The sequence below is a fragment of the Bidens hawaiensis genome, unplaced genomic scaffold (genome assembly GCF_021521415.1).
Source record: "Bidens hawaiensis isolate Kalapana, Puna unplaced genomic scaffold, B.hawaiensis_p1.1 tig00035861_1, whole genome shotgun sequence".
In the NCBI taxonomy this organism is placed as follows: Eukaryota; Viridiplantae; Streptophyta; class Magnoliopsida; order Asterales; family Asteraceae; genus Bidens; species Bidens hawaiensis.
The window spans coordinates 162073-186330 of NW_027496231.1; the positions used below are offsets into that span (position 1 = coordinate 162073).

Here is a 24258-nt window from a genome sequence, read left to right on the forward strand (position 1 = left end):
TTGGCATGTGGCTTATTTTGTTGAATGAAGTTTAATTTTTAAAAAAACATAATTAATCACCAAACACAACATCTAGGTATCATGCTATGTTTAATGATGGTACAAATTAACCCTAATTAAGTGAGACACTATACTTACATAGGCAATCACCATAATAAAAGAAACATCGAAACTCTATTTTAAGTTTTTTTACGACGATAATATTATAAAACGGAACTATCAAGTCGCTAGACCTGAGAAAACATAATGCTAAAAAAGGACATGCATGAGAAAAGAAGAACCAACACCGATATGATTTAGATTTCACTCAAGATTTTATGCCATTTCCCGTATTTATAACTATAAATACGTGTTCAGATTTATATCTTCTATTCTTGGACGGATGGAATGTTTGATTCATTGATTGTTTAAGATTTATTGTTTCTCGTTTTCCACAAGAACTAGAGATATAAGAACTAGAGAGTTGCTAAAAAGATTGTATGGACTATGGAGTAGCACCATAGTTGATTTGGGCCAAAGTGTTTTGTAAAATTTACATGATAATAATAAATAAGAAACCAATTCATTTTCTTGACCCCACAAAACATATGATTACCAGTGCTACGACGGGATAACTAGTATTGCATCTAATTCAATCGGTGCAAGCCCACCATTATTATTGTACATAATAAAATGTATGTCATTAAATATGGATTGAATATTTGAATGTAGTGAACTAAATGTAATGGATTAATGAATAGATAAAAATCTTTTTTTTTTCAATTATGAATCTTTTATTAGAAGTCTATTCAAAGTCGCCCTCACTCTAAGAGTTCCCCTTCTTTGGAATCCAATTTGACCCCTTGTGCTTATTATCTTATTTACACTGTAATTTGTTTTCAATGGGCTCTAAAATTAAGCTCTAAGATGAGCCTTGCTTTAGTACCCCTCCGACAACTGCTTCGGCTGTACATTGTATCTTGAGAAACAGACAGATTATTTTAGGAGACCCATAATTTCTTTTAAAGGACTCATGTTTAAACGAATCATCGGCCTCCTTTTACCGCTTTATTTTAATTTCTTGTTATTTGTTTAATTTAGTTGTAACATTTCATTTCCCTATATTTTAATTTACTGCTTTAATCTCTTTGATGTATTTTAATTAATAAAAGTATTTTAATTTTATTCTACAAATGGCCCTCATATATAAATAATTCTTTTAGTGGCCAGTGAATCCTTCAAATGAGCTAATTGCTAAATTCACTACATTGGGATATACTCACTTTTGATTCAGAGAAAACCCTCACCTAAAGCCAACGTCCGTGAACACTCGCCCGATGGCACGACAATGCAGTGAGATAAAACTCGTTTAGTTCAAGGATCCAACTAGTGAATGTCACCTACTCGCCTAGTCTCTCATCATCACCTGGTGCCCACTGAAACTGAATGATAGGGGCAGCCGAGCAGGAATTGAACCTAGGTTGTAATTAAACAATTAAACCCATTTTTAGAGGTGTCTACTAGGGATGAGAAAATTGGATACCGGTACCGAAATCGGTACCAATTTGGTACTGAATCGGTACCAAGGTTTTGAGTTTCAGGACCGGTACGGTATAATACCGGTATTTCCCGAACTTTTACCTTCAATACCGGTGCCATACCGATACCTAACCGAATATTTCAATACCGGTACCAAGAACATATGAATTTTGAAACCAGAATTTTTAATACCAGGTAACGATCGGTACCGATCTCATCCCTGGTTTCTACCTGTCAAGGACCCCAAAATTCTCATGGATGCCCTCCAAAAGATGGCAAATTTGTTAAAACTACAATGAGACCAAAAAAAATAATATAATATAATGGTGGAAAGTAATGTGGATTGTGTTAAGAATATGATTTTTCTTAAATGTTTTAGCACTACTAGAAGAATAATAGTTAAATAAACAAGCAAAAACAAACAAGAAATAATCGACTAAACAAAAATGACTAAATCTAGAATTAAAAGAAGCAATCATCCCAACAAAATAAACATTATGAAGATTGTAGAGTTACTTTCTAATTTCTAAGTGTAGTGAACACACAACTAATGAAATTGAACGAGCTTTATTTCATTCGAACTAATCATTACGTGAACAAGCATGAAACAGAAGAATACCATTGCAACAATGGTTTTTTGGTCCTAACCTCTTTAGAAGCTAGCTAAACTAAAACCCAAGATTGCTTATTGTCATTGAACCCATAGATCAACAATACAACAAACCAGGGTCCGCTTATTATACAGAAATAAGGACCACAATTATTACAAACAAACACGAGTATTAGCACGAAGGGGCGCCAAGATTTGAGGCAAGCCGTAATAGGTCACTGAAAACACCACCAGCTGTCACTTCTGCTCCGGCTCCCGGACCACGAACGATTAGTGGTTGTTTATTGTACCTTTCTGTTGTAAAAGCAATGATATTATCAGAACCGGACAGTTGAGCAAACGGGTGTTGCTTTTTGTATCTTTGGAACTCCACAACTCCCTTTTGGTTCTTAACATCCACAACCCCAACATATCTTAGAACCTGAAAACATAAACAAAAATATTACATCACATAAAAACACAATGAGCAAATTAAGATTAGAAAAGATTTAATAAAAGTTGCTCACTTCTCCGGCATCCTCTGCAGCTTTCCGTTTGGTAGCTATATCCGAGTCAAAAGAAGGTAGCTGCTGCATAAAATCTTCCACTGATGCAGTTTCCTGAAATTCAACAAAAGGTTATATTTGAACTTGTAATATATGCGATGACAGATGTATATTATGAAATGCAAGTATGAAGATGATCATAATCTAACCTTTAATGGATCTGGCACAAGGCTTTGAACAGGTATATCTGAAAGTTCGAGGTGTAAACCGCATTCTCTAGCAAGAATTATCACCTGCAATATTGTTCAAAATTATAATTCACCGCTTTACACGTTTTTATATTTCCATTTAGAAATACCTTTCTGGCTACATCGGTACCAGCAAGATCATCCCTAGGGTCTGGTTCGGTGTAACCGGCTGCTTTTGCCTCATTCACTACTTCACTGAATGATCGTGTGTCAACAAAACTGTTGAATATATAACTCAATGTCCCACTGCAAAGACACAAGACTAATGTTATCAAGTTGTACTGGATTTGACTTTTAACAAATGTGTAACATGGTTGCTTAATTAACCTGAATATTCCTTCAATTTTTATAATCTTATCCCCTGTTTGAAGAAGATCTCTTAAAGTATGCATAATTGGTAAACCAGCTCCAACAGTAGCTTCATAAAAGTAATGAGTGAATGATTGCCTTTGAAGAGCTCGCAGCTTCAAATACTGCATCATATATAAGCCTCCATCAAGAACTAGAAACAATTCAAGTAATACGTGTAACCAGATTAAATCAAATGTATTACCTTATCAAGTGGTCCAGAATTTGCTTTCTTATTCGGGGTAATTACATGAATTCCAGTGTGTAACCAGTCATGATAATGGTCTGCAACTTCAGTGCTTGATGTGCAGTCTACTAATACTGTATTGGGAATAAAATGATTTTCATGGACATGATGAACAAACTTCTCCAGATCGGCTTTTTCACCCTTCTCGTTTTGAAGTTCTTTCCATTTAGAAAGATCAATTCCCCTAAAGCACATAAAAAAAAACATTATCAAAAGGGTCTATTTGACATTTTAGTGTTTTCTTTTAGACTTACGTGTCACTCAGCAGCATTTTCTTCGATCCGATGATACCCATAACACGTAAATCAGTTTTAGACTTTTCTTTCAGAACTGCAGCCTGCAACAGGCAGAAATGAGTTAATGAAGCAGCAAATAAATTTTAATAAAACATGAAATGTGAATATACCTGATCTCTAAGCTGATTAAGCAAAGTGGCGCCAATTAGCCCAGGCCCAATAATTCCCACAGCTATTGATGTTTTAGAAAGATAGAATCTTGAATGGACTGCTCTAAGGGCTCTCACACAATCTTCCCTTTTGACAACTACCGTGATGTTGTACTCTGAGCATCCTTGTGCTATAGCTCGAACATTAATATTCGCCTGCATTGTGTTGTTTAAAATGAGTTGATAGTATAATATTATAACAAGCAGACAATATTATATGTACGAAAAATCGAGGTTTACATAACTGACCTGTGCAAGTGCATTAAATAGCGTGGCACTAACACCTGGAGTGCTAGCCATTTTCTGGCCAACTGCTGCAAGAATGCTACAATTTGGAATTATTGCAACCTTGAAGGAAACAAAAACAAAAATGTTATGTATGTGGGTCCCCACTGTGTAAATAGCTAAGCATTTGGATTTGAGTCAAACCTGAGAAAGGCGTCCAGCACTCAAAGCTTAACGAAATCTAGCCTCTAAAGCCTTTGCAACCGCTTTAACTTCCTTCTCGGGCACAGCAAAGCACACAGAATGTTCACTGCTAGCCTGTAATTAAACCACACTTAACATACCACTCAACTATTACATGAATTTAAAGGCAGTAGAAACACATATCGCATACCTGAGAAATCATTATGACATTAGCTCCAACATCTTTAACAGCACCAAAAATGGCATTTGCTGTACCCGGAACACCAGCCATTCCAGTTCTGCAAAAGTATTACATAAATACAAATTTCAAAAGGAAAAAAACACAATAAGGTGGCATGAAGATGGAACAAAATGCAAGAAAAACGCACCCCTCAACATTCACAAGGGCCAAGTTGTCTATGGTTGCAAAGCCTTTTACATAAGCTACCAATTTCTCTTTGTCTTCAACTTCAATGATAGGTGCCCTGCAAATTTTTGTTCCAGGTGCAGAGAGGTTGAAGATATTTCTTATAACAATGGGAATGTCATACTGCATCACTGGAATGATAGTTCGAGGATGTAAAACATTTGCCCCAAAATATGACTGCATTAAGCACTTCTAAATTAGTTACATACACAGAACTCAAAAGTCTTCAAGCAGAAAGAGATGAATGAGTTTACCATTTCCCATGCCTCTTGATAAGATAAAGTATTCAGTACAACTGCCTCACTAACTGCAAAACGTTTTGTTCTTTAGAAAGCTAGTGATACTTAAAATGCATTCCAGACATACATCAACAGGCTTTAGAATTTTGATAAGATTTATGTTATGCCTCCTAATGACAAAACTAACCTTTTCTAGGATCTGCACTATAAACACCATCAACATCTGTCCATATTGTCACCTGGCGGGCCCGGAACAAAGCACCCATGATAGCAGCAGAGAAATCGCTTCCGTCCCGTTTCAAAGTTGTAGGTATATTTTGAGGGGTGCTAGCTATAAAACCAGTAGCAACAACAACCTTAGAAGGATTTTTCAAGAGCCAGCTGTTAAGTCTATGCTCAGATTCCTCATAATCAGGATCAACTTGATTAGAACCAGCAGGTGTCACAATCAAAACTTCCCTTGTATCCATCCAGGTACAATCAATCCCACCCTAAAAAAATAATAAAAAATAAAAATAAAAACAGAGAGAGATTAAATTTATAAAAAAAACTAATCATATTTGGAGCATATTAAATATCAAAGTAATCACCTTTCTGAGGACAGCTGACAATATCTGAGCTGACCATAGCTCTCCATGTCCCGCGACAAAAGCTGAAAAGGATTCTGTACCATGTCCGGCTGAACACGAAGACATTATTATTTCTATTATCAAGATTTATAAACGTAGTAAAAGCATAAGCGTAGGAAATGAAAACAAGGGATACAAACCTATATATATTGCACGCAGCATTGCTTTTAAGTTATTAATATCATGAGTGAGAGTAGACAAGAAGTTAGCAAGTTCATCCCCATCAAGTAGATTAACTGCAGTCAGCTTGTGTTTCTCAAACACAGCATCAAGTGCCAACTCATACGAATCATCTCGTGACTGCGCTTTCTCAATAAGATCATACATCATATCCGTAACTTTTGACATTGCAGAAACAACAACCAGCTTTCTCTCAGAACTGTCCTCCACAACAATATTAGCAACATTTTGAATTCTTTGTGCAGTTCCTACACATGTGCCACCAAATTTATGGATCGACCATGTGTCACCCTTGACTATTGGAGACTTCATCGGCACTTCAGCTGTTAAAACATCTGACAAATTGATAAAGTCAAACAGAATATTCATAAATTGTAAATTTGTAATCAATAATAAAAAAATAAAAATAAATAAAAAAAGCATGAGATATACAGGCATGGAGATGTTATATCCAAACATCGTCTGACATCTATATAACTTGTATAGGTGGAGGCCTATGCGGGTCATATTATCTGTCAGATGGTATCAGCTGATGTTGACGAAAGTTAATGTGTCTACGAGGCGAGGTATATAGTTCTTAAGCGATGAACTATATGCCTCTGATATTATACAACACCTCATGGTCTATACGAGTCGAATAGACATGTCAAAGTGCAGGTCTGACATTCCCATACCATTGCCATGCGCGCAATGTCTATTCAACTTGTATAGGCCCTGACAAACACCAAGATCGATGGTGTCCGAATATAAAATCCCTAAAAAGGAATCAAATCTAGACCTGTTGTAACCGATGCCGAAACTCTGAAACTACATAACTCTCTTTTCTCCAAATGAGAAGGCAAACCTGCTCTGCTTTGCAAATTACATGCATAACTTTAGACCTTTAACAATCAAACACTAGTTTAAAACAAACTTAAAATCAAAGTGCATATTACTTGTAACTCAAAGCACGTTGAAGGTGAGACGACGCACTCGATAAGCAAACCCTAGACTTAGCCTCTAACGCTGCATCATGAGCTGCTAATTGCGAGTACACTCTCGGCACATACGATGTCGAAACAGGAGTCGATAACGCCATTATATCTCACCTACAGTCACAACTGATTCCAGTAACCAGTTAATTAACAATAAATTGATTTCAATTTGAACAAAAACCGTCAAATTAGCACCAGTCCAAATACAGGGGACAATAAATTGATAATAATAATCATATAATGCATTGACTATTGAGCACTGGATGCTATCAAACGTGTCTTCTATATTTTATATATATATATATATATAATTTAAAAGAAAGGTTGTATTGTGAAGGCGATTGTTAGATTAAGATTTAATTAGATTAGATTAAGGTTTGAGAGGTGGTAACCGATGAGTTGAATGCGCTTACAGGTGCCGGAAGAAGACGGCGAGTGAGTGATGTTGTTTGTAGTAATTAGTAAACCCTACTGGTGGTGAGTGATGCGGATACTGGTACTAGTACTAGTACTACCAGCCACCAATTATACAGTGTTTTGTGGCAATGAATAATTAAACTTGAATCAACACCACTAGTTTTTTTCTTATTTTTTTCCTTTTTTGCATGAAAACAAGGTGGGTTTCGTTTCATGATTCAGTTTGTAGTGGATGGAAAAGAGTCATCTGATTAAGAAAGTTACTCCACATGTTTAGTTAAATGTGGCGTGTTTGTTTTAACCGAGCGGGTTGACTCCTTTAACATATTTTTTTTTTATTTTTTATTTTTTCCAAAATGTATTTGCTACAAAATAACATAAACTATTAACATAATTTTTTAGCGAATTTAAATGCTGCATGACCTTGTAAAAAACAAAAATAATATGTTAACTTAAGTTTAAGTATTAACATGTAAACTCGTGAATACACCTGCCATATTAGGATTCATGTCAACTCGCGAATACACAATGTTTAGATACATGCGTGTGCAGGGCCATCTCCGAAAATACAAAAAAAAAATAGAAAAAGAAAAAAGTGGGTATGGGATATAAAAAACGAAAGGTCCTAAAATACAAATTTAAACTCTTATATAATTTAGACAAATGTGATAACAATAATACAAAACGAAAGTTTTTTTTTCTTTTTTATCAAAATAATTTAATTTAAACAACTCATGATGCTCTTCTAGCATTTCAAAGGACCTTATCTAGATAGCTTACAACAAAAGCAAAATAGTTTATTAATCACTTTTGAATACATTAGCCATGTTCTAACAGATAAATGTTTAGGCTTTGAAGACATGATGTCTGAGAAAAATAAAAATAACATAAAAATTGATTCAATGATTCATTAAAATATAAATTGATTTAATCATGTATCATTCAGCATTAATTATTTGAATTTTCTGAATTTAATAGTACACTTTAAACGTCTATTCTAAAACATAAAAATAGTAACAAAAAAGTAATCAAAACAGATTCTTCAAAAACCAAAATAAATTATAAATCAATTATATTTAACAAATAAACATATAAACTCAGCGGTGGGTCTTTTAAAATTGATGGACCAGAAACTACATTAATATATAAAATACTTTTAGAAACCCATGGGCCCTAAAGGAGAGTGAGTCTGTGTGTGATACGAGTTTCGAGTTCGCGTCACTTTTGGCCTGCCAAACTTCGAACACAATCAGTTTAGCAGCCTTAGTCGACTCATTAGGTTTTTATGGTGTTGAGTTTAAATGAGTCTGAACAACCCTACAGCTTTACTTATCACGCTGAGTAAACATATTTATATAATTTTTATTTGTAATTTACTAAATGCATATTAATAGTTATTGTATCTAAGTTTATAATAAAAATTTAGGTATTATATATTATGTTCAATTTGAAATTATAATTACAAATATGAATGTGACCTCTACTAGGATTCAACTTGGCATCTCCCATTGTTACAAATTTGGAGTTATACATTTTTTTGTTTCGCTATTTAAATTTAGTTACATGCTAGAATATTTTTTATTATGTAACTTTATAATTTTATATGAATGTCATTTCAGAATAATTTAATTTATTTAATGATTTTGATGCATGTGTGGTGAGTGCATGAGTGGGGACCATCGCATAACCAGCATGTCTTAAAATAAACAAGACATTAATACCCTGATGTCGCTTTCACCCAGTTTTTTATTATATGTTTAAGAACATAATATTCTAAAAACAAAAAATTATTTTGTCTAAAATAAAATTTGTCCTTTACTAATTATTTAGCTCAACGGCCTTTAGCTCAACCAAATTGAAGGGAAAGTAAAGATCGCAAGGTTTTAAGTTTGGATTTGATCACGACTGAGTTTTAATGCAGTAGACTTTTGAGCAATTGATTTCAACTGAACAGGAGATGGTGGGCTGAAACTACCCATAGATGTCGGCGAATGCGAACATATGGTGTCGCATTTTGCGATTGGATTATCCCACGTAGCGAACTTTATCCGTTTGTCATTGGGAAAAAACTATTCATCTCTAAAAAGAAAATATTTATAATTTATATATATACAATTATCAACTTCTGTGTGCATTTAAGTCTGTACATTGTGCATAAGAGTTTTTTTCAAAAAAAAATTATAACCCTATACTTATTAATTAAACTTTATTCTTTTCATCTTTTACAAGTTTGTCACGAAGTATTTATTTGTTTTTAACTCCAACACTTTTCCACTTTCAACTTTGGAGCCCAACATTTTTCTTCTTTACAAATTTTTCGTTTAACGTTTCGGTCTAAATTTTGCGAGTTAACATAATGCAAATGCGTGTGTGTGGTTTAACATTTTTACGTCTATTTTTCTCCGTTCAGAATGTTTTGTTCCTAAATCGATTTAGTTACTTTTTTCTATGTTTTACGTTTCAGTCTAATTTTTACGTGTTAACACGTCACAACTGGGGAGCGTGGTTGAACGTTTTTACATTAATTTTCATTTGGTTTAACAGTCCCGCCGCAAAGCACGATCCAACGTCCCCATCAACATGTGGGTTCAATAAAACATTTCATAGTTACTTTCTTCATGGTATTACTCCTCCACCGCAACGCGGGAGGTGCCTAATACTAGCTCAATATAAAACAAAATTTTGACAAAAGAATTGTAAAATTGTATAAACACTTGTTCCTTTAGTTTTAACTTTAATATAAAATGTGGTTTACAACCGTTAAACAACAAACTCCATTGCAAGCATTCATATTCAGGTTTTGTTGTATGTACTAAGATTGGCATGGGTGTCCCGATATCATTGAAGAAGGCACTCTTCGCATTTGACACGAGGAAACCTAACACGATTAAAATCTAATAAACGAGTATTAGCATTCAGTAAAACGCATCAAGCAATTATTTTAAATTATAATTAAAAAAGAGAGTATAAACATTCAACCACACAATCATGACTAGACTCCACAAAATATGGAATCTGATCATACAAAAGAACAACACACATTGTTAGTATGAATGAGTTCTTGCTTTAAAGATCGTCTTATATCAGAAGTTGTCATACAGAATATCGCTCTTCCCCATTACCCAACACGCGATGCAACGTTGACCTGCAAAACAAAAGTCAAAGAACAAATCAACATCAGTCATATACAGAAAAGTCAAACTTTGCAAAACAATAACACTTGTACCTGAAAATACCATTACTCCATCGTTCCAACATATCACCAAGATTTACCACAAACGCGCTAAAACAAACATATACTATAATCCATCAAGCGTAAACAACAACAGACATGGTTCACGTTTCATCATACGGTGTAAACATTAAACCGACTTACCCTTTTAACTATTCAACATAGCGTCTTTGTCTTTGCATATCTTAAAATCATAAAATAATTTTTAAAAAAATCTGAAAATATATTTGTTGCATACCTGGAGTCCAGAACCGCCATCAGTTGCCAAAAGAGTAATCAAACCGTAGTCAGAATATGCACCCGCCCCATATATTCCCTTTGCAGGGTCCGGATACTTGGCCTATTCAATACATAAAAAATATAATTGAATATTGTTACCATCTTGTCCAGGCTTCGATCCACATCTTCGGTATAAAACTTATTGTTCTAATGGTCATTTGTGTTCATGTGCTACACAAATGTCTATATGCATGCCACAAAAACCATAGCCCAAAGCCAATTGTAATGTTCCCTTACTCAGTCAGGGACCATTTGTGAAAGCAAAATAGGCAGTTGGGGATTGAAATCGCAACTTTCACAGTTTAGGAACGAAATCCCTAATTCAACCCAAACTACAAGGACCAGCTGTATCATTTACTTTTTTATAAGGAAAAGGGAAAAGCCATACAGATTGGAGCATAAATTGATTCTTAATTATCATCAATTTGTTTAAAACTGTTGATAATGTCCACTTTTTTTTATTAATTTATGTAAAATCAAGAATATTTGTATGGAGATAAACTTGTTTGTACCCAGAAAAAATGACAAATTGTGATGGCATTAATAAACAACAGAATCTAATTAATAATCAAACTTCGAATCAGGAACAATTATTAAAAAATGTATGCCATAATCATGAAAACAAAATAACAAATCCGGCATAATGAACACATCATTTCTCTAGCTCTCCAATATAGAAATCGTCAATCATATCAAATACTCGAGTTGCATGCTGTGGCCTTCACACATAAATGTCGTAATTAGCTAAAAAGTCAAATAGCGATTAACAAAGTACACAACGCAACTATAGATAATACACAGTCACAACTCAAAAGTTATAAATATACCTTATACACAAATGTTGTACCTAAATATACCTTACTTCTTGAGTGTTGAGACAAAAACCTTTTTAAACGGCCCGTTTTGACCCAACTCATTTTGTTCAGACATGTTTCAACGCAAACCCGTTCTGACCCGTCACCAGAAGCCACCCAAACCACCCAGTTTGCTAGTCTTACTATTATTACCCAAGAAGAAAGGAAAAGAAAAATAAAATGAAAATATCTTACGGGTATGTATGTTTGGTAATTGGGTCGGGTATCACCTAACACCATACCTACTAAAAGATTTTAAAACTACTCTGTACCCGGTCTCATACCTGAATACCCATCTCATTGCCCATCTAAAATGTTTTGGGTTTTGAGTTTACCCGTCAAGTTCGGGCTCCTTTTACAACCCCACTGTGAATTGTAAGATATCTTCATTCTTGTAGTGTTTAAAGACTAATGAGTGCTTGGAAACAAGGATCGTATATATTTTAGGTGGTATTTGTGTGTGTGTGTGTGGGTGGGTGGGGGGGAGGAGGGGGTGGATACAGGGTTAAATTGATATGCTGAGGTTTAATAGGCCATGGTTAAGTAGTTCCTTCTACAAGGTACGATGTCTACATAGTTAAAATAATTACTCAATTAGGACAAAAGTTGAAATCATACAAGGACTAACCAATCAAAAAGATGAGCAAACCATAAAACTCAGAAGAAGATATTGAAGACTGAAGCACAACTCAGAAGTAACTTAACAATACTAAAAGTGGACAAAGAAAAAACTATGGGTGACTTTCAACCTGACCTGTTTGCTATTTTAACTAATTGCTTTCAAATTAACCGCTTGACCCGCTAGATATAAGACAACACAAACTGACTCATTTATAAGTAGGTGACTAAAACTGATGCCCAACCATCTATAAAAAATGTAAAAAGCAGATGACTTCATCAAGAATTACAGGAATCAGCTTAAGATTCAACGTGCACAATCAGTTAAAAGTTTTTACAAGATGTTAGACATGGGCACTTGAATCTAAGGTGGAATATTTCACGCACAATTGTTATTACATTCAAATGATTATATCAGACAAAATTCAAAATGCAAATTGTTGTAACTCAACCCTGGACTTGCAAAGTTATATGTGGCCTAGTTTAACAGTCAACCTTCAAGTTATGTCATTTGCGAATGATTTGATATAACTATATAAGCAACAGTATCTAGATTCTCATAGCATGTATATTTTCTGACTCGGGTTTGACATGATTTGCTGTTTTGATATCAAAACGATAGACGGGACAAAGTTTTTTGATTGGCTAACCTTTACATGTGGGCTTTTGCTGTGATTCAACCCCATTTCATGAAACAAAAGCGAACTAATGGATCTAGATGAAGCATGTGTGATTGTTATATAATAAAAGAGTTTGTGCAAAATAACAACAAAACAGACAGTCTGACAAAAGTAAAGCATAGGCTGCTTGCGACAATAATAATAGGCAGATTTTGACATGCATATTACTTTAAACAGATTTTCTTGTTAAATGCACGAGTGCAAAGACGGCTCACCCAAAAAATCCTTGAGTTGAGTCGTCTCCAGCATGAGCAAGAATTGCATCACCACCAGGGTGTTCTTCTACATAAGGTGTGACATCATATACCTACAATTCATAGTCAACCATTTATACATATTGAAATTGATTGAACAAAACAATAGGTTATATAACTATAACCTAACAGAACCTTGTCTTTAATGATAATCCAGCAATCTGTCCTCTTGTTATGCAAGGAAACTTGAGCCTTGTTGTATGCTTTTAAAACCTGCATTTAAAATATACATGACACTATAATGTTCATTTGCATTTTGCTAAATCATGAACAATATAAAACCTTAAGCTGCATTCTGATATAACGTGTCATCATTTTGACAGCAGGCTGACATACTAATTAGATTGCAGATTTAGAAGACAGTAGTTTTCATTATGCTATTGGTACACCATTACCAGCTTGGATGTGACATCATACAAGCCAGATGACCTTTTTCGCCCTATCATACGAGTGGTGTGATATCATACGATAGGGAGAATAAGATTATACGGCCCGTATGACTTTTGTCAGTCAGTCAGTCATTTCTTTGTGAGTCAAATTGTCATTCCGGCTGTATGATTTAGTCTATCAAAACGCTGAAAATTACAAGTCGTATGGCTATACGGGTGGGTCGTATGACAACAAGTCATTGTGTAGCTGGGCCCTTTCCCATAGTAAAAAAATAAAATAAAATATAGTGGTTTCAGATTCTTGTATAACATTGATGATTTTGAACTAGTTTTTAGAGAATTAGAGCATCATCTATATATATTCTATGAGGAAGTATGAAGTTGGTTTGGTTGGTTTAAGAGATAGTACGGTGGGGCTTAAATAAATAAAAACAAGCAAGCAATATTCTTGTGCAATAAATAAAGTCTTGTGTTTGGAGATACAAGCATTATGAATGTTGAATTAGATAAAAGAAAAAGAAACGTTATGAAAGTGAATGAGTACCTTAGTGTTAGCATCTGAATGAAGCTTCTTGGTTTGATCTGCAGCATTACAAAGGACTCTTTAACATTGCAGCAAATCAGACAAGATTAAACAAGAAAGAAGAGGTTGGTTGACCTGATTTGATGAATCGAGGGACTAAAATGAACAAGAATCCAATGATCAAAGTGAGCACTAGCAGCATTACCTCCTCCATAGCTCCGCCAATTTCAATTTCAGCCCTAACTAATGCTAACGAGATAGAGAGGATCAATCTCCCTTCAAAAGTTTCTAATTTCCAGGGGATTCAGTTTGAAAAATAAGCTCTGGATCCTTATTCAATTTTGAAAAGTCGGATTTGGGATTTTGAAAATAGGTTTTTTTAACTTTTTTTAAAAAGCTAAACTAAAATAGATTTCAGTGATTGTTAAACATATTATATTTTAAGTTATTGGCGTTTTATCAATTAGCCAATATACATTTTTCAAACTCAATTCCAAGCATGCTCTTCCCTAATTGAATAATAATAATTATTATTATTATTATTATATTGTAGGGTTTGGATTATATTTATTTTAACCTTAATAGACGACGGTAGATGATGAGGGAGGAGATAAATTAATTTAGTAAGTAAAATTTGGCTAAAGTTATTGCTAGACTACTTGTTGTCGAGAGGTTTAAAGCCCTGATGAAGACGCCACGTTGCTGTCACACTGGTAGTGAGAGCTTTAAAGAACTCAATTTCCTTAAAGCCTCGTTATCACTTAATATAAATCCAATTCTCTAACTCTTGAAAACATGAGCTGGCCCCACCACCCCTATCCCTTTTCATGCCCAGCAACACATTGCAGCCCCCTTCTTTACCGTCCCCGCTTTAAAACCCCGGCACGGTGTTAGACTTTAAAGCCTTGTTGTGTCATTTTGCCACTCTCCGTAACACCCCACAACGAAAGATCTTACTAGTCAACTTGTGAGTATTTATTTATCATTAAAACTTTTAGAGAAAACTTATATTTCATACTTAAGGAAAAATGAATGTTTACTTAAAGTTATTTAGCATAAACATGAACCAAAACGCATTTATTATATTAGACTCCAAAAATAAAGGCTTGACATGATTGTGTTATGATTTAATGAATTATTTTGGATAGTCTTACAAGTAAAAGACATGTGGATGCACACATATTTCAAACCAACTATACGTACTTGTCTCCTTATATAGTATTATAAATATGTATGTGTGTAAAGGAGTAAAATCAATCCCTGCAATAAAATTTCTTACTCTCTTTCTAATTATTTTCTATATTCATCTTGCTATAATTTAGTGGTAGTATTGTAACACGTTATCAGCACGAATCGCTTGTGGCTTAATCAAGAAGATCAACCAAGTAAGAAGACGTCAATCATAAACAAGGTAAACATATCATTAATAATGGTTAAAAAGGTAACTATAATGAAACCAAAACAGATATAAAAGACATTTTATTATAAACTTTTACTAATTATGGAATTAATAGCTCTCAAACATTTAGTTACTATCTTTATAACTTTTATTATGCACACTGAATTTTATTCATGTACTACTAATTATTTATGTATCATAATCAAGTTCATTATTATTATTATTATTATTATTATTATTTATTATTATTCTGCATACTAATTTTACATCTTATTTAATAGATTATCATTTATATCTCATTTATTCTATTACTTACAAAATAATTTATATATATATATATATATATATATATATATATATATATATATAACCGCTGATGAAAAGGTCATATAGCCGTTATAAAACGGTTATAAATTTTTCACTGCAAATAACCAATTATCAATCTCAATCTTTTCACAAATACAAAACTATTCTTCTCAGGAATACCCAAGATAATATTTTTGAAAGATGCTTCACCTTAGCCACCATAATGATGATAATCTTATTATTCTGAATTTGTAATCTCCCACCTAAGGAGTTTGATTTTTTTCTTTTTCCTTTATCTACTTATTGCTCTACCTTTATATTTTCTTTCAATTTTAATAAGTAAGTAATCCTAATATTTATTTAATTTGTGTTTAGTAATAAAATGACGAATATTGCAAAGCTTGAATTTTTGGCTCTCAAAAGTTCTAGAGATAACTATATGCCATGGACAGCAAATATCAAAAGACACCTCAAATCAATGGGTGTGTTAGAAGCAATTAATGAAAACAACATATTGGATGACCACAATAGAGCAAAATCCGATGTCTTTATTCATAAACACATCGATGAAATACTTCAATTGCAGTATTTTAATCATGATAATCCAAGTGTTTTATGGAAAGAATTAAAAAGCAGATTTGATCATCAAAGGGATTCATTACTCCCTACTGCTAGAGCCGAATGGAACAATCTAAGGTTCCAAGATTTTAAAAAAGTGAATGATTACACATCTGCGCTATTAAATAAATGTTCAAGGCTTGAATATTGTGGACAAATTATGTCCGAGAAGATAAGTTAGAAAAAACTTACTCTATTTTTCATGCATCAAACATAATTTTGCAACAACAATTGCGGTTGCAAAATTTTCAAACATACTCTGATCTGAATACAAATCTCATCATAGCAGAGAAAACAATGAGCTATTAATGAAAAACTATCAAGCTCGTCCCACAGGATCATTAGCCATACCAAAAGCAAATATTGCTTATAATAATGATCATAAGGTAAATGGGAACAAGGCCGTGGGCGTGGCCGAAACTATTTCAATAAAACCCATTTTAGTGGTCGCAACCACTCATTTAAATGGAATAATAATCGTGGACGTGGACACGGCCGCGGTCGTGGTCGTAGCCAAAAAGCTAATAATTACCACGCTAACCAGCAAAACAAGTTTAAAAATGATGCTGGTACGTCCCAGAATGATGGAGGCTCATGTTCAGATGTAGAAGTACTAATCATTGGGCAAAGACTTGTCGAACACCTTCACATCTGTTTTGGTCAAAAATCGGTCTAAGGATCAAGTAACCAAATTCGTATGTGAGGATTGATGCTTGTATGACAAATATGATCAAAGTGACTATATCAAAAGATGAACACCAAGATTTATACGAGGAAAAGCCCTTGGTAACTAGTATCCTGCCGGCATAAAAACCTCGGGTAGTGAAAACTATCACTACCGATTATATTGAACTTGAAAAGATTACAAAATGTGAGATTATAGCTGATCGTGAGTACAAAGTGTTTGCTAGTATGATTCTAAGTATGCTATGTGTTGTGTGTGTTATGTGATATAATCAGCTCATATATATAGTTACAAGAAGAATAATTTAATAATAACTAGCCATAAAGAGCATTTATTGTCCTTGTGAGAATATTGGAGCGGTTATGACTTGTATAAACGAGTTGTAACTCTTTCCAACATCTACAATCTTTAATGCTTTGACCAAGTCTTCAGCTGTTGAGGATCATTTATCCTCAAAGGATCTTTATTCCTGGAAACAGTCGCCAAGAATAGCTTATCCACAAGGATCAAAAATCCTGGTCCCAACAATTGCCCCCAAACATGATAGATGTGAATGGATAACAGCTGTCATGTTTATCCCAAGAATTCGAATCGCAACTGTTGGAGAGAAAATGATGTGACCATTTCCTGCTGACTCATTATTATCCCTAGGTTATAGCATTGAGGCGCCTTATAACCATTCTTCATTCCAGATTAAAAACATTATTCCGACGATATGTGGAGATCAAGGACGTTGCTTTTAATTTTTGCATAGACATATGATAATCTTGTAAAGGCTTGACCCGGGTGGATGGTCCACCTATTGCTGGAGAAGCCCTGGTCAACTTTTGGTTTGCTACTTGATAATATAACTCTTTTGGTTTCCGTTTTGTCTTCTGTGTTGCTAGGATAGAGGATCTTGAATCCTTATAGTACTTCTTGAATTGCTTACCTGTTAAAATAAGTAACCAAAAAAGAAAAAAATAAATAGAAAAGTTGTATCTTGATCTAACTATCTCGGGGACAAGCCCAATAAAACGTGGGGACAGGCCCAAAGAAACGTGGGGACAAGCCCAATAAAACATGGGGACAAGCCCAATAAAACGTGGAAACAAGCCCAATTAGATACGTGGGGACAAGCCCAATAAAACGTGGGGACAAGCCCAATTAGATACGGGCGACGAGCCGATCCTTGGCGTTGGCCCAAATAAACGCGGTGACGAGCCTGACAGGCCCAAATAAACGCGGTGACGAGCCTAACCCAGCATTGACCTTAACTTGTGCATATGGTACGTCTACCATTTAATTTGTATGATCCAAGATATGATTTTTAGCTATGAAATTGTCAGCCACATATAGTGTACTGGTCCCACAGCCTCCAATCATACTCGGATAATCATGCGCTCCAGGCGAGGGTGTCAAAACATTAATTTCATGGCATAAGGTGAAGACCTTATAAACCTGGTGACAAGGCCGATTAAACTTAGGAGAGAGTTGGCCAACCCGTTTTTTCCACTTGAGGGCCCCATTGCTTGGCATTTCTGCAACATGACAAAACAAAAATCTAACATAAAGTAAAATTTTACCAAGTAATGGATTGAAGAAGTTTTTAGAATCCAAGATCTTGATCAGCAGAAATATCTTTTTAGATGAATTGCATTCCAAGATATGCCCCATTTCCAGCTTTGGTTTCAATTAAATAAGGACCTTCCCATTTAGGTGCTAACTTTCCATATTCATCAAACGATATGCCCCCTTTCCAGCTTTGGCTTCAATTAAATAAGAACCTTCCCATTTAGGTGCTAACTTTCCATCAGCAGGATTAGTTGTATTTTGAAAAGCCTTTTGAAGAACTAAATCCCTAACTTGAAACCTTCTGATTCTGATATTTTTGTTGTATGCACCGGCTATCTTCTGTTGGTAGGCTGCCATCCTGAATCTTGCTTGATCTTTAAGTTCTTCTACGGTATCTAGGTCTTGGACAAGATTCTCTTCATTCATCTAAGGATCATGGATGCTTGTTCTGGCTGTTGGATACATCATTTCGGTGGGGATCACTGCTTCAGCTCTAAAGACTAATGAGAATGGTGTTTGTCCTGTGGCATTCTTTGGAGTTGTCTTATCTGCCTAAAGCACGTAGGGTAGTTCCTCAGCCCATTTGCCTTTCTTTATTCCAAGCTTCTTCTTCAAGTTGTTGATAATGATTTTGTTGCTTGATTCTGCTTGGCCATTTGTTTGTGGATGGACTGGCGTTGAAGTGATCATCTTAATTCCCCAGCTGTCACAAAAGTTAGTAGTTCTTTTCCCAATAAATTGGGAACCATTATCACAAATAATTTCAGAAGGGATACCAAATCTAGTAATAATATTACGTTTAATAAAGGATATAACTTCCTTTTCCCTGACTTGAGGAAATGCCTCAGCTTCAATCCATTTAGAGAAATAATCCGTCATAACTAACATAAAGAGATTTCCCCCTGGAGCTGTAGGGAGTTTGCCCACTATGTCCATTCTACCTGACATTTCTGGTTTTCTAAGGACATTCTTAATAGGATAATTAGTTTTTACAATGATAGTATAAGTTTCAAAATAATGTCTTAACTTAGTTGAAGCCATAATTAGAGCGAGAATAAGTTTTTCTAGGTGAGAATACCTAGATTCTGCATTAAGTAAACTTTTACTTACATAGTAAATTGGATGCTGGTTACCTTCGTGATCCTTTACTAGTACTGCGCTTAAAGCAGTGAGAGAGACAGCTAGGTAGAGGATCAAGGTTTCTCCATCTATAGGCTTCATCAGAGCGGGGGCTGAGGATAAGTAGTCCTTTAAAGCGGTGAGGGCAGCCTCGTGTTTCTCCGTCAACTCGAATTTCTTGTTTTTCCTCAGGTAATCATAGAAATCTTTACATTTCTCTGAGGACTTTGATATGAACCTATTCAATGCTGCCACCCTTCCTGTTAACCTTTCACCTCTTTGATGTTCGTTGGGGACTTGAGATTTAAGATAGCCTGAATCTGCTCTGGACTTGCTTCTATCCCCCTTTTGGTTACCAGATATCCAAGGAATTTTCCTGCCTTCACACCAGATCCTTGAGGTGATCTTCCGCCTTCTTTGATCTCACCACCATGTCATCGATATAGACTTCCATGGTGTCTCCTAATTGATCCTTGAACATCATATTAACTAGACTCTGATACGTAGCACCTGCATTTCTAAGACCAAACGACATAGCAATATAACAATATATGCCCGTAGGGATTATAAATGTTGTGTCCTCTTGATCAAATGGTTCCATTTGGATTTGTTGAAATCCTGATGAAGCATCCATAAAGGTCAACATTTCATGCCCTGCGGTAGAATCCACCATAGAGTCAATGTGGGGAAGAGGGAAAGGATCCTTGGGACATGCCTTATTTAAATCAGTAAAATCGACACATACCCTCCACTTTATGTTTTTCTTTTGAACTACAACCACATTGGCTAACCATTTTGGATACCTTACTTCCCTAATCATACCTGCCTTTAGTAGTTTCTGTACCTCTTCTTGGATGATCGCATTTTTTTCCGGAGCAAATTTCCTTCTTTTTTGATGAATAGGTCTGAAAGAATGATCAAAGTTTATGGGTTATAACATCCTTAGAAATACCTGTCATATCTTTGTGTTTCCATGCAAAGGTTGATTTTCTTCGTTGTAAGAAGGATACTAGATCCTTCTCGATGGATTCTTGTATCTCAACTCCGATTAGTACTTTGCTGTCAGGATCCTCTGGGTGCAAGACCACTTCCTTAGAATCTTGTTTCCTAGTCTTCGTGACGTTTCTTCTTGCTTTCTGTAATTGCTATGCTTCCCTTAGCTTTTTTGTAGGCTTCATGGAGGAGGAATAGCAATCCTTAGCGTCTTGCTGGTCACTTTCTATCTTCGCTATTCCCCATGGGGTAGGTAGCTTCACACATTGGTGGTAAGTAGAGGGAACTGCCTTCATTTCGTGTATCCAAGGCCTGCCAAGAATAACTTTGCAACATGACAAAGTATCGATAACACAAAATTTTTGAATAGAATTTACTCCCTTATATATATGGGGAGTTTGATGTCCCCCAATGTATTCTTCGTTTCTCCACTGAATCCTACAAGAACTAAGGATCTCGGGACGATTTCCGATTCTGGAATATTCATTTTCCGGAGCACTTCTAAATGTATAATGTTGACTAAACTCCCGTCATCAATGAGGATCCTACGAACATAATGGTTAGAAATAAACAGAGTAATGACTAAACCATCGTGATGAGGATCCTGGACGGTGATCCGATCATCCTCATCAAAAGAGATGACTTTTTGCTCGACCGTTGTAGAAGTCCTGATCGGCCTTTCACCATTCTCCAATTTGCTTTATTTGGCATGTTTTTTCGTAGCAGAATACGAAGTCCCGCATATGTCAAAACCTCCAAAGATTACATTGTAACTTGAGCGTCCGAAGGAGGTGGAGCAGCCTTTTCTGGGACTGGCTCAGGATCCTGGGTCTTTGACTTCTATCTTCCGAATAGCTCCTTGAGGTAGCCTTTGCTGAGGAGGTAGCTGATCTCCCCTCTCAAGGCGATACAGTCTTCTGTCATGTTGCCGAAGTCTTCGTGAAAAGCGCAACATTTGAATTTGTCTTTGGGATGAGGCACCTTCTCATTCTTCCTTGGCTATCTTGCTTTGTTGCCCAAACTCCTAACAGCAAGCATTACTCCTCCCATATCTATAGAGAAGCAGTAATCAGATATCCTAGGGCAATCTTCATCATCCTTTTCATCCTTCACAGCGTTGATCTTCTGGCCACTTGGTTTGGAGTATGGTTTGGAGCCGTTATTCCTGAAGTAGGATCCTTGTTTCTTGTCTTGAGTTTCACTATTTGCCGGAGTATTCAGTTGATCTTTGATTCTTTGACCCTCCTCTAACCTGATGAATCTTAAAGCTCTGTTTCGGACTTCATCTAAGTTCCTGCAAGGGGTCATAACAAGATATTGGTAAAATGGAGAGTCCTTTTGTAATCCCATTTTAAATGCTTCAATAGCTATTGGGACATACAGATTTGGAATTTCCAATGCCTCTCTTCCAAACCTAGTAAGAAACAGTCTAAGGGGTTCCCCATGAAGTTGGACAACTTTATATAAATCACTAGTTAATTTTTCAAAGGATCTACTGCATGAAAATTGACTATTAAACAAATTGATTAAATGAGAGAAAGAGGTAATTGAATAAGGAGGAAGACTTAGCAGCCATTTGAGAGCAGATCCAGTGAGTGTTGAGCCGAAGCCTTTGCATAAGCAAGCCTCTTTCAACCTTTCTGGGATTGGGTTGATCTCCATCCTCTCCCGGTATAATGCTACATGTTCCTCAGGATCAGTGGATCCATCATATAACTTCATACTAGGGGCGGTGAAGCGCTTTGGTATCTCAACATCACAAATTGGTGGAGCGAATCTGGATATGTTATGACTTCCTACTGATAACTCAGGTATAGGTTTGATGACTCCTGGTACACTGGATATCATATCCTTGAGCTTTTGTAACTCACGGGCTATACTTTGATTAATTCCTGTATCCTGCATACCACCATGATTAGTACCAAAAGATAAATTATTGTAAGTGTTACCTCTTGTGTGATCAAAAGATCTCCCCCCATAGCTGTGTCCGGGGTACATTGTTTCAGCGTCAAGAGTTGGTCTAGCAGGAGCAGTGGTTTGCATAGGTATGAAGTCCCCTTCGTGGACCTCAAGTGGCCTTGATCGTGGTTCCTTCAAAGGTTCTTTCCTGTAAAGATAGTAGGATTCTGAATGCTGATGGATGATGGATTTTGTCTGGAAGCCCAAGGATCCTGGTTGATAGACAGAGGATCCTTGAGGCTGGTGAGTAGAAGGTCCTTGACGGAAATCTGAGGGTCTAGATTGGAAGGCGGAGGATCCTTGCAAATGGTGACCGGAGGATCTTAAGTGCTAACTTGAGGATCCTTGTTGAAGGATAGATGATCCTTGCGAATACTGGGTAGAGAATCCTTTCTGGAAGAAATCCGAGGATCCCTGTTGAGGATAAGAGGATGCTGGGCACCTTTGACCAGGAAAATCTAGAGTGCTGAAGTCAAGTATTTTCGAGATGATGGGACTTGCATCTTCAGTAGTCTTCCTAGTTCTCTTGATTTCCTCAATCTCATGAAGGATCCTCTGGTTGGTCGTTTGGGAGACAGTAGTGGATTTTGTTCGGGAGAAAACGGCAGTCTCCTTCTTCTGAGCGACAGTTATGGGCTTTTGTGGCTTCGTAGAGACAGGTAGTGGTGGCAAAGATACTTGAGCCGTAACACTTGATGCAGCGGTTGTAGAAACAATTTTTCCTTGAGAGGCCATTGAGTGATAACTTTGAGTGTAGGAATTAAATAAAGGTAAGAATTTTTTGGGATTAAAGCATCAATGCCCCACGGTGGGCGCCAAATTGTTATAGTCAAAAATCGGTCTAAGGATCAAGTAACCAAATTCGTATGTGAGAATTGATGCTTGTATGACAAATATGATCAAATTGACTATATCAAAAGATGAACACCGAGATTTATACGAGGAAAAGCCCTTGGTAACTAGTATCCCGCCGGCATAAAAACCTCAGGTAGTGAAAACTATCACTACCGATTTTATTGAACTTGAAAAGATTACAAAATGTGAGATTATAGCTGATCGTGAGTACAAAGTGTTTGCTAGTATGATTCTAAGTATGCTATGTGTTGTGTGTGTTATGTGATATAATCAACTCATATATATAGTTACAAGAAGAATAATTTAATAATAACTAGCCATAAAGAGCATTTATTGTCCTTGCGAGAATATTGGAGCGGTTATGACTTGTATAAACGAGTTGTAACTCCTTCCAACGTCTACAATGCTTTGACCAAGTCTTCAGCTGTTGAGGATCCTTTATCCTCAAAGGATCTTTATTCCTGGAAACAGTAGCCAAGAATAGCTTATCCACAAGGATCAAGAATCCTGGTCCCAACAACATCTATGTGAATTATATCAAACATCTCTGAGAGGAAAGGAAAAGGAAGTGAATCATATTGACAAAATTGATGATGCCGATATTGAATTAAATATCTCAGATTTTATCAATGAATTTGAACCCTGAAAGTGATATTGTAAAATCACAATGATAATTATGTATTTTCCTTTCATGTTTATGTCTTAACTATGTTTAATTACTTTTCCTTTCATGCAAAAACAAAAGTCTCTTGTAATAAATTTAGGA

At 35.6% G+C, this 24258-nt stretch overlaps 1 protein-coding gene and 2 pseudogenes across 2 annotated transcripts; all 3 read right to left on the minus strand.

Moving 5' to 3' along the window:
* Positions 1 to 2134: 2134 nt before the first annotated feature.
* Positions 2135 to 6865, minus strand: LOC143587757 (bifunctional aspartokinase/homoserine dehydrogenase, chloroplastic-like; annotated as a pseudogene). The gene is made up of 18 exons (XR_013144964.1): positions 6720 to 6865; positions 6563 to 6633; positions 5745 to 6119; positions 5566 to 5654; positions 5163 to 5466; positions 4991 to 5043; positions 4699 to 4913; positions 4521 to 4608; positions 4331 to 4444; positions 4151 to 4249; positions 3863 to 4057; positions 3711 to 3793; positions 3415 to 3640; positions 3189 to 3334; positions 2972 to 3107; positions 2823 to 2906; positions 2635 to 2727; positions 2135 to 2549 (listed from the first exon to the last, which is right to left on the minus strand). The product of XR_013144964.1 is annotated as a bifunctional aspartokinase/homoserine dehydrogenase, chloroplastic-like (transcript).
* A 3262-nt stretch (positions 6866 to 10127) lies between these two features.
* On the minus strand, positions 10128 to 10879 carry LOC143587753 (kihadalactone A synthase LFS-like; annotated as a pseudogene).
* A 369-nt stretch (positions 10880 to 11248) lies between these two features.
* Positions 11249 to 18992, minus strand: LOC143587755 (uncharacterized). The gene is made up of 6 exons (XM_077068951.1): positions 18779 to 18992; positions 14140 to 14280; positions 14026 to 14063; positions 13228 to 13305; positions 13054 to 13145; positions 11249 to 11405 (listed from the first exon to the last, which is right to left on the minus strand). Exons 1-6 carry the CDS (start codon positions 18990 to 18992, stop codon positions 11339 to 11341), a joined length of 630 nt encoding a protein of 209 aa, XP_076925066.1. The 3' UTR covers positions 11249 to 11338.
* Between the last annotated feature and the right edge of the window lie 5266 nt (positions 18993 to 24258).

What these genes read in the sequence shown, in the direction of transcription:
- LOC143587755 (XM_077068951.1), bottom strand. Translation starts at nt 18,992, where the DNA reads ATGAATGAAGAGAATCTTGTCCAAGACCTAGATACCGTAGAAGAACTT. An exon ending in ATTCAGATGCTAACACTAAG is followed by an intron (nt 13,306 to 14,025) that starts GTACTCATTCAC and finishes TTTTAAATGCAG; the next exon opens with GTTTTAAAAGCATACAACAA. An exon ending in TCAACTCAAGGATTTTTTGG is followed by an intron (nt 11,406 to 13,053) that starts GTGAGCCGTCTT and finishes TTATGTGTGAAG; the next exon opens with GCCACAGCATGCAACTCGAG.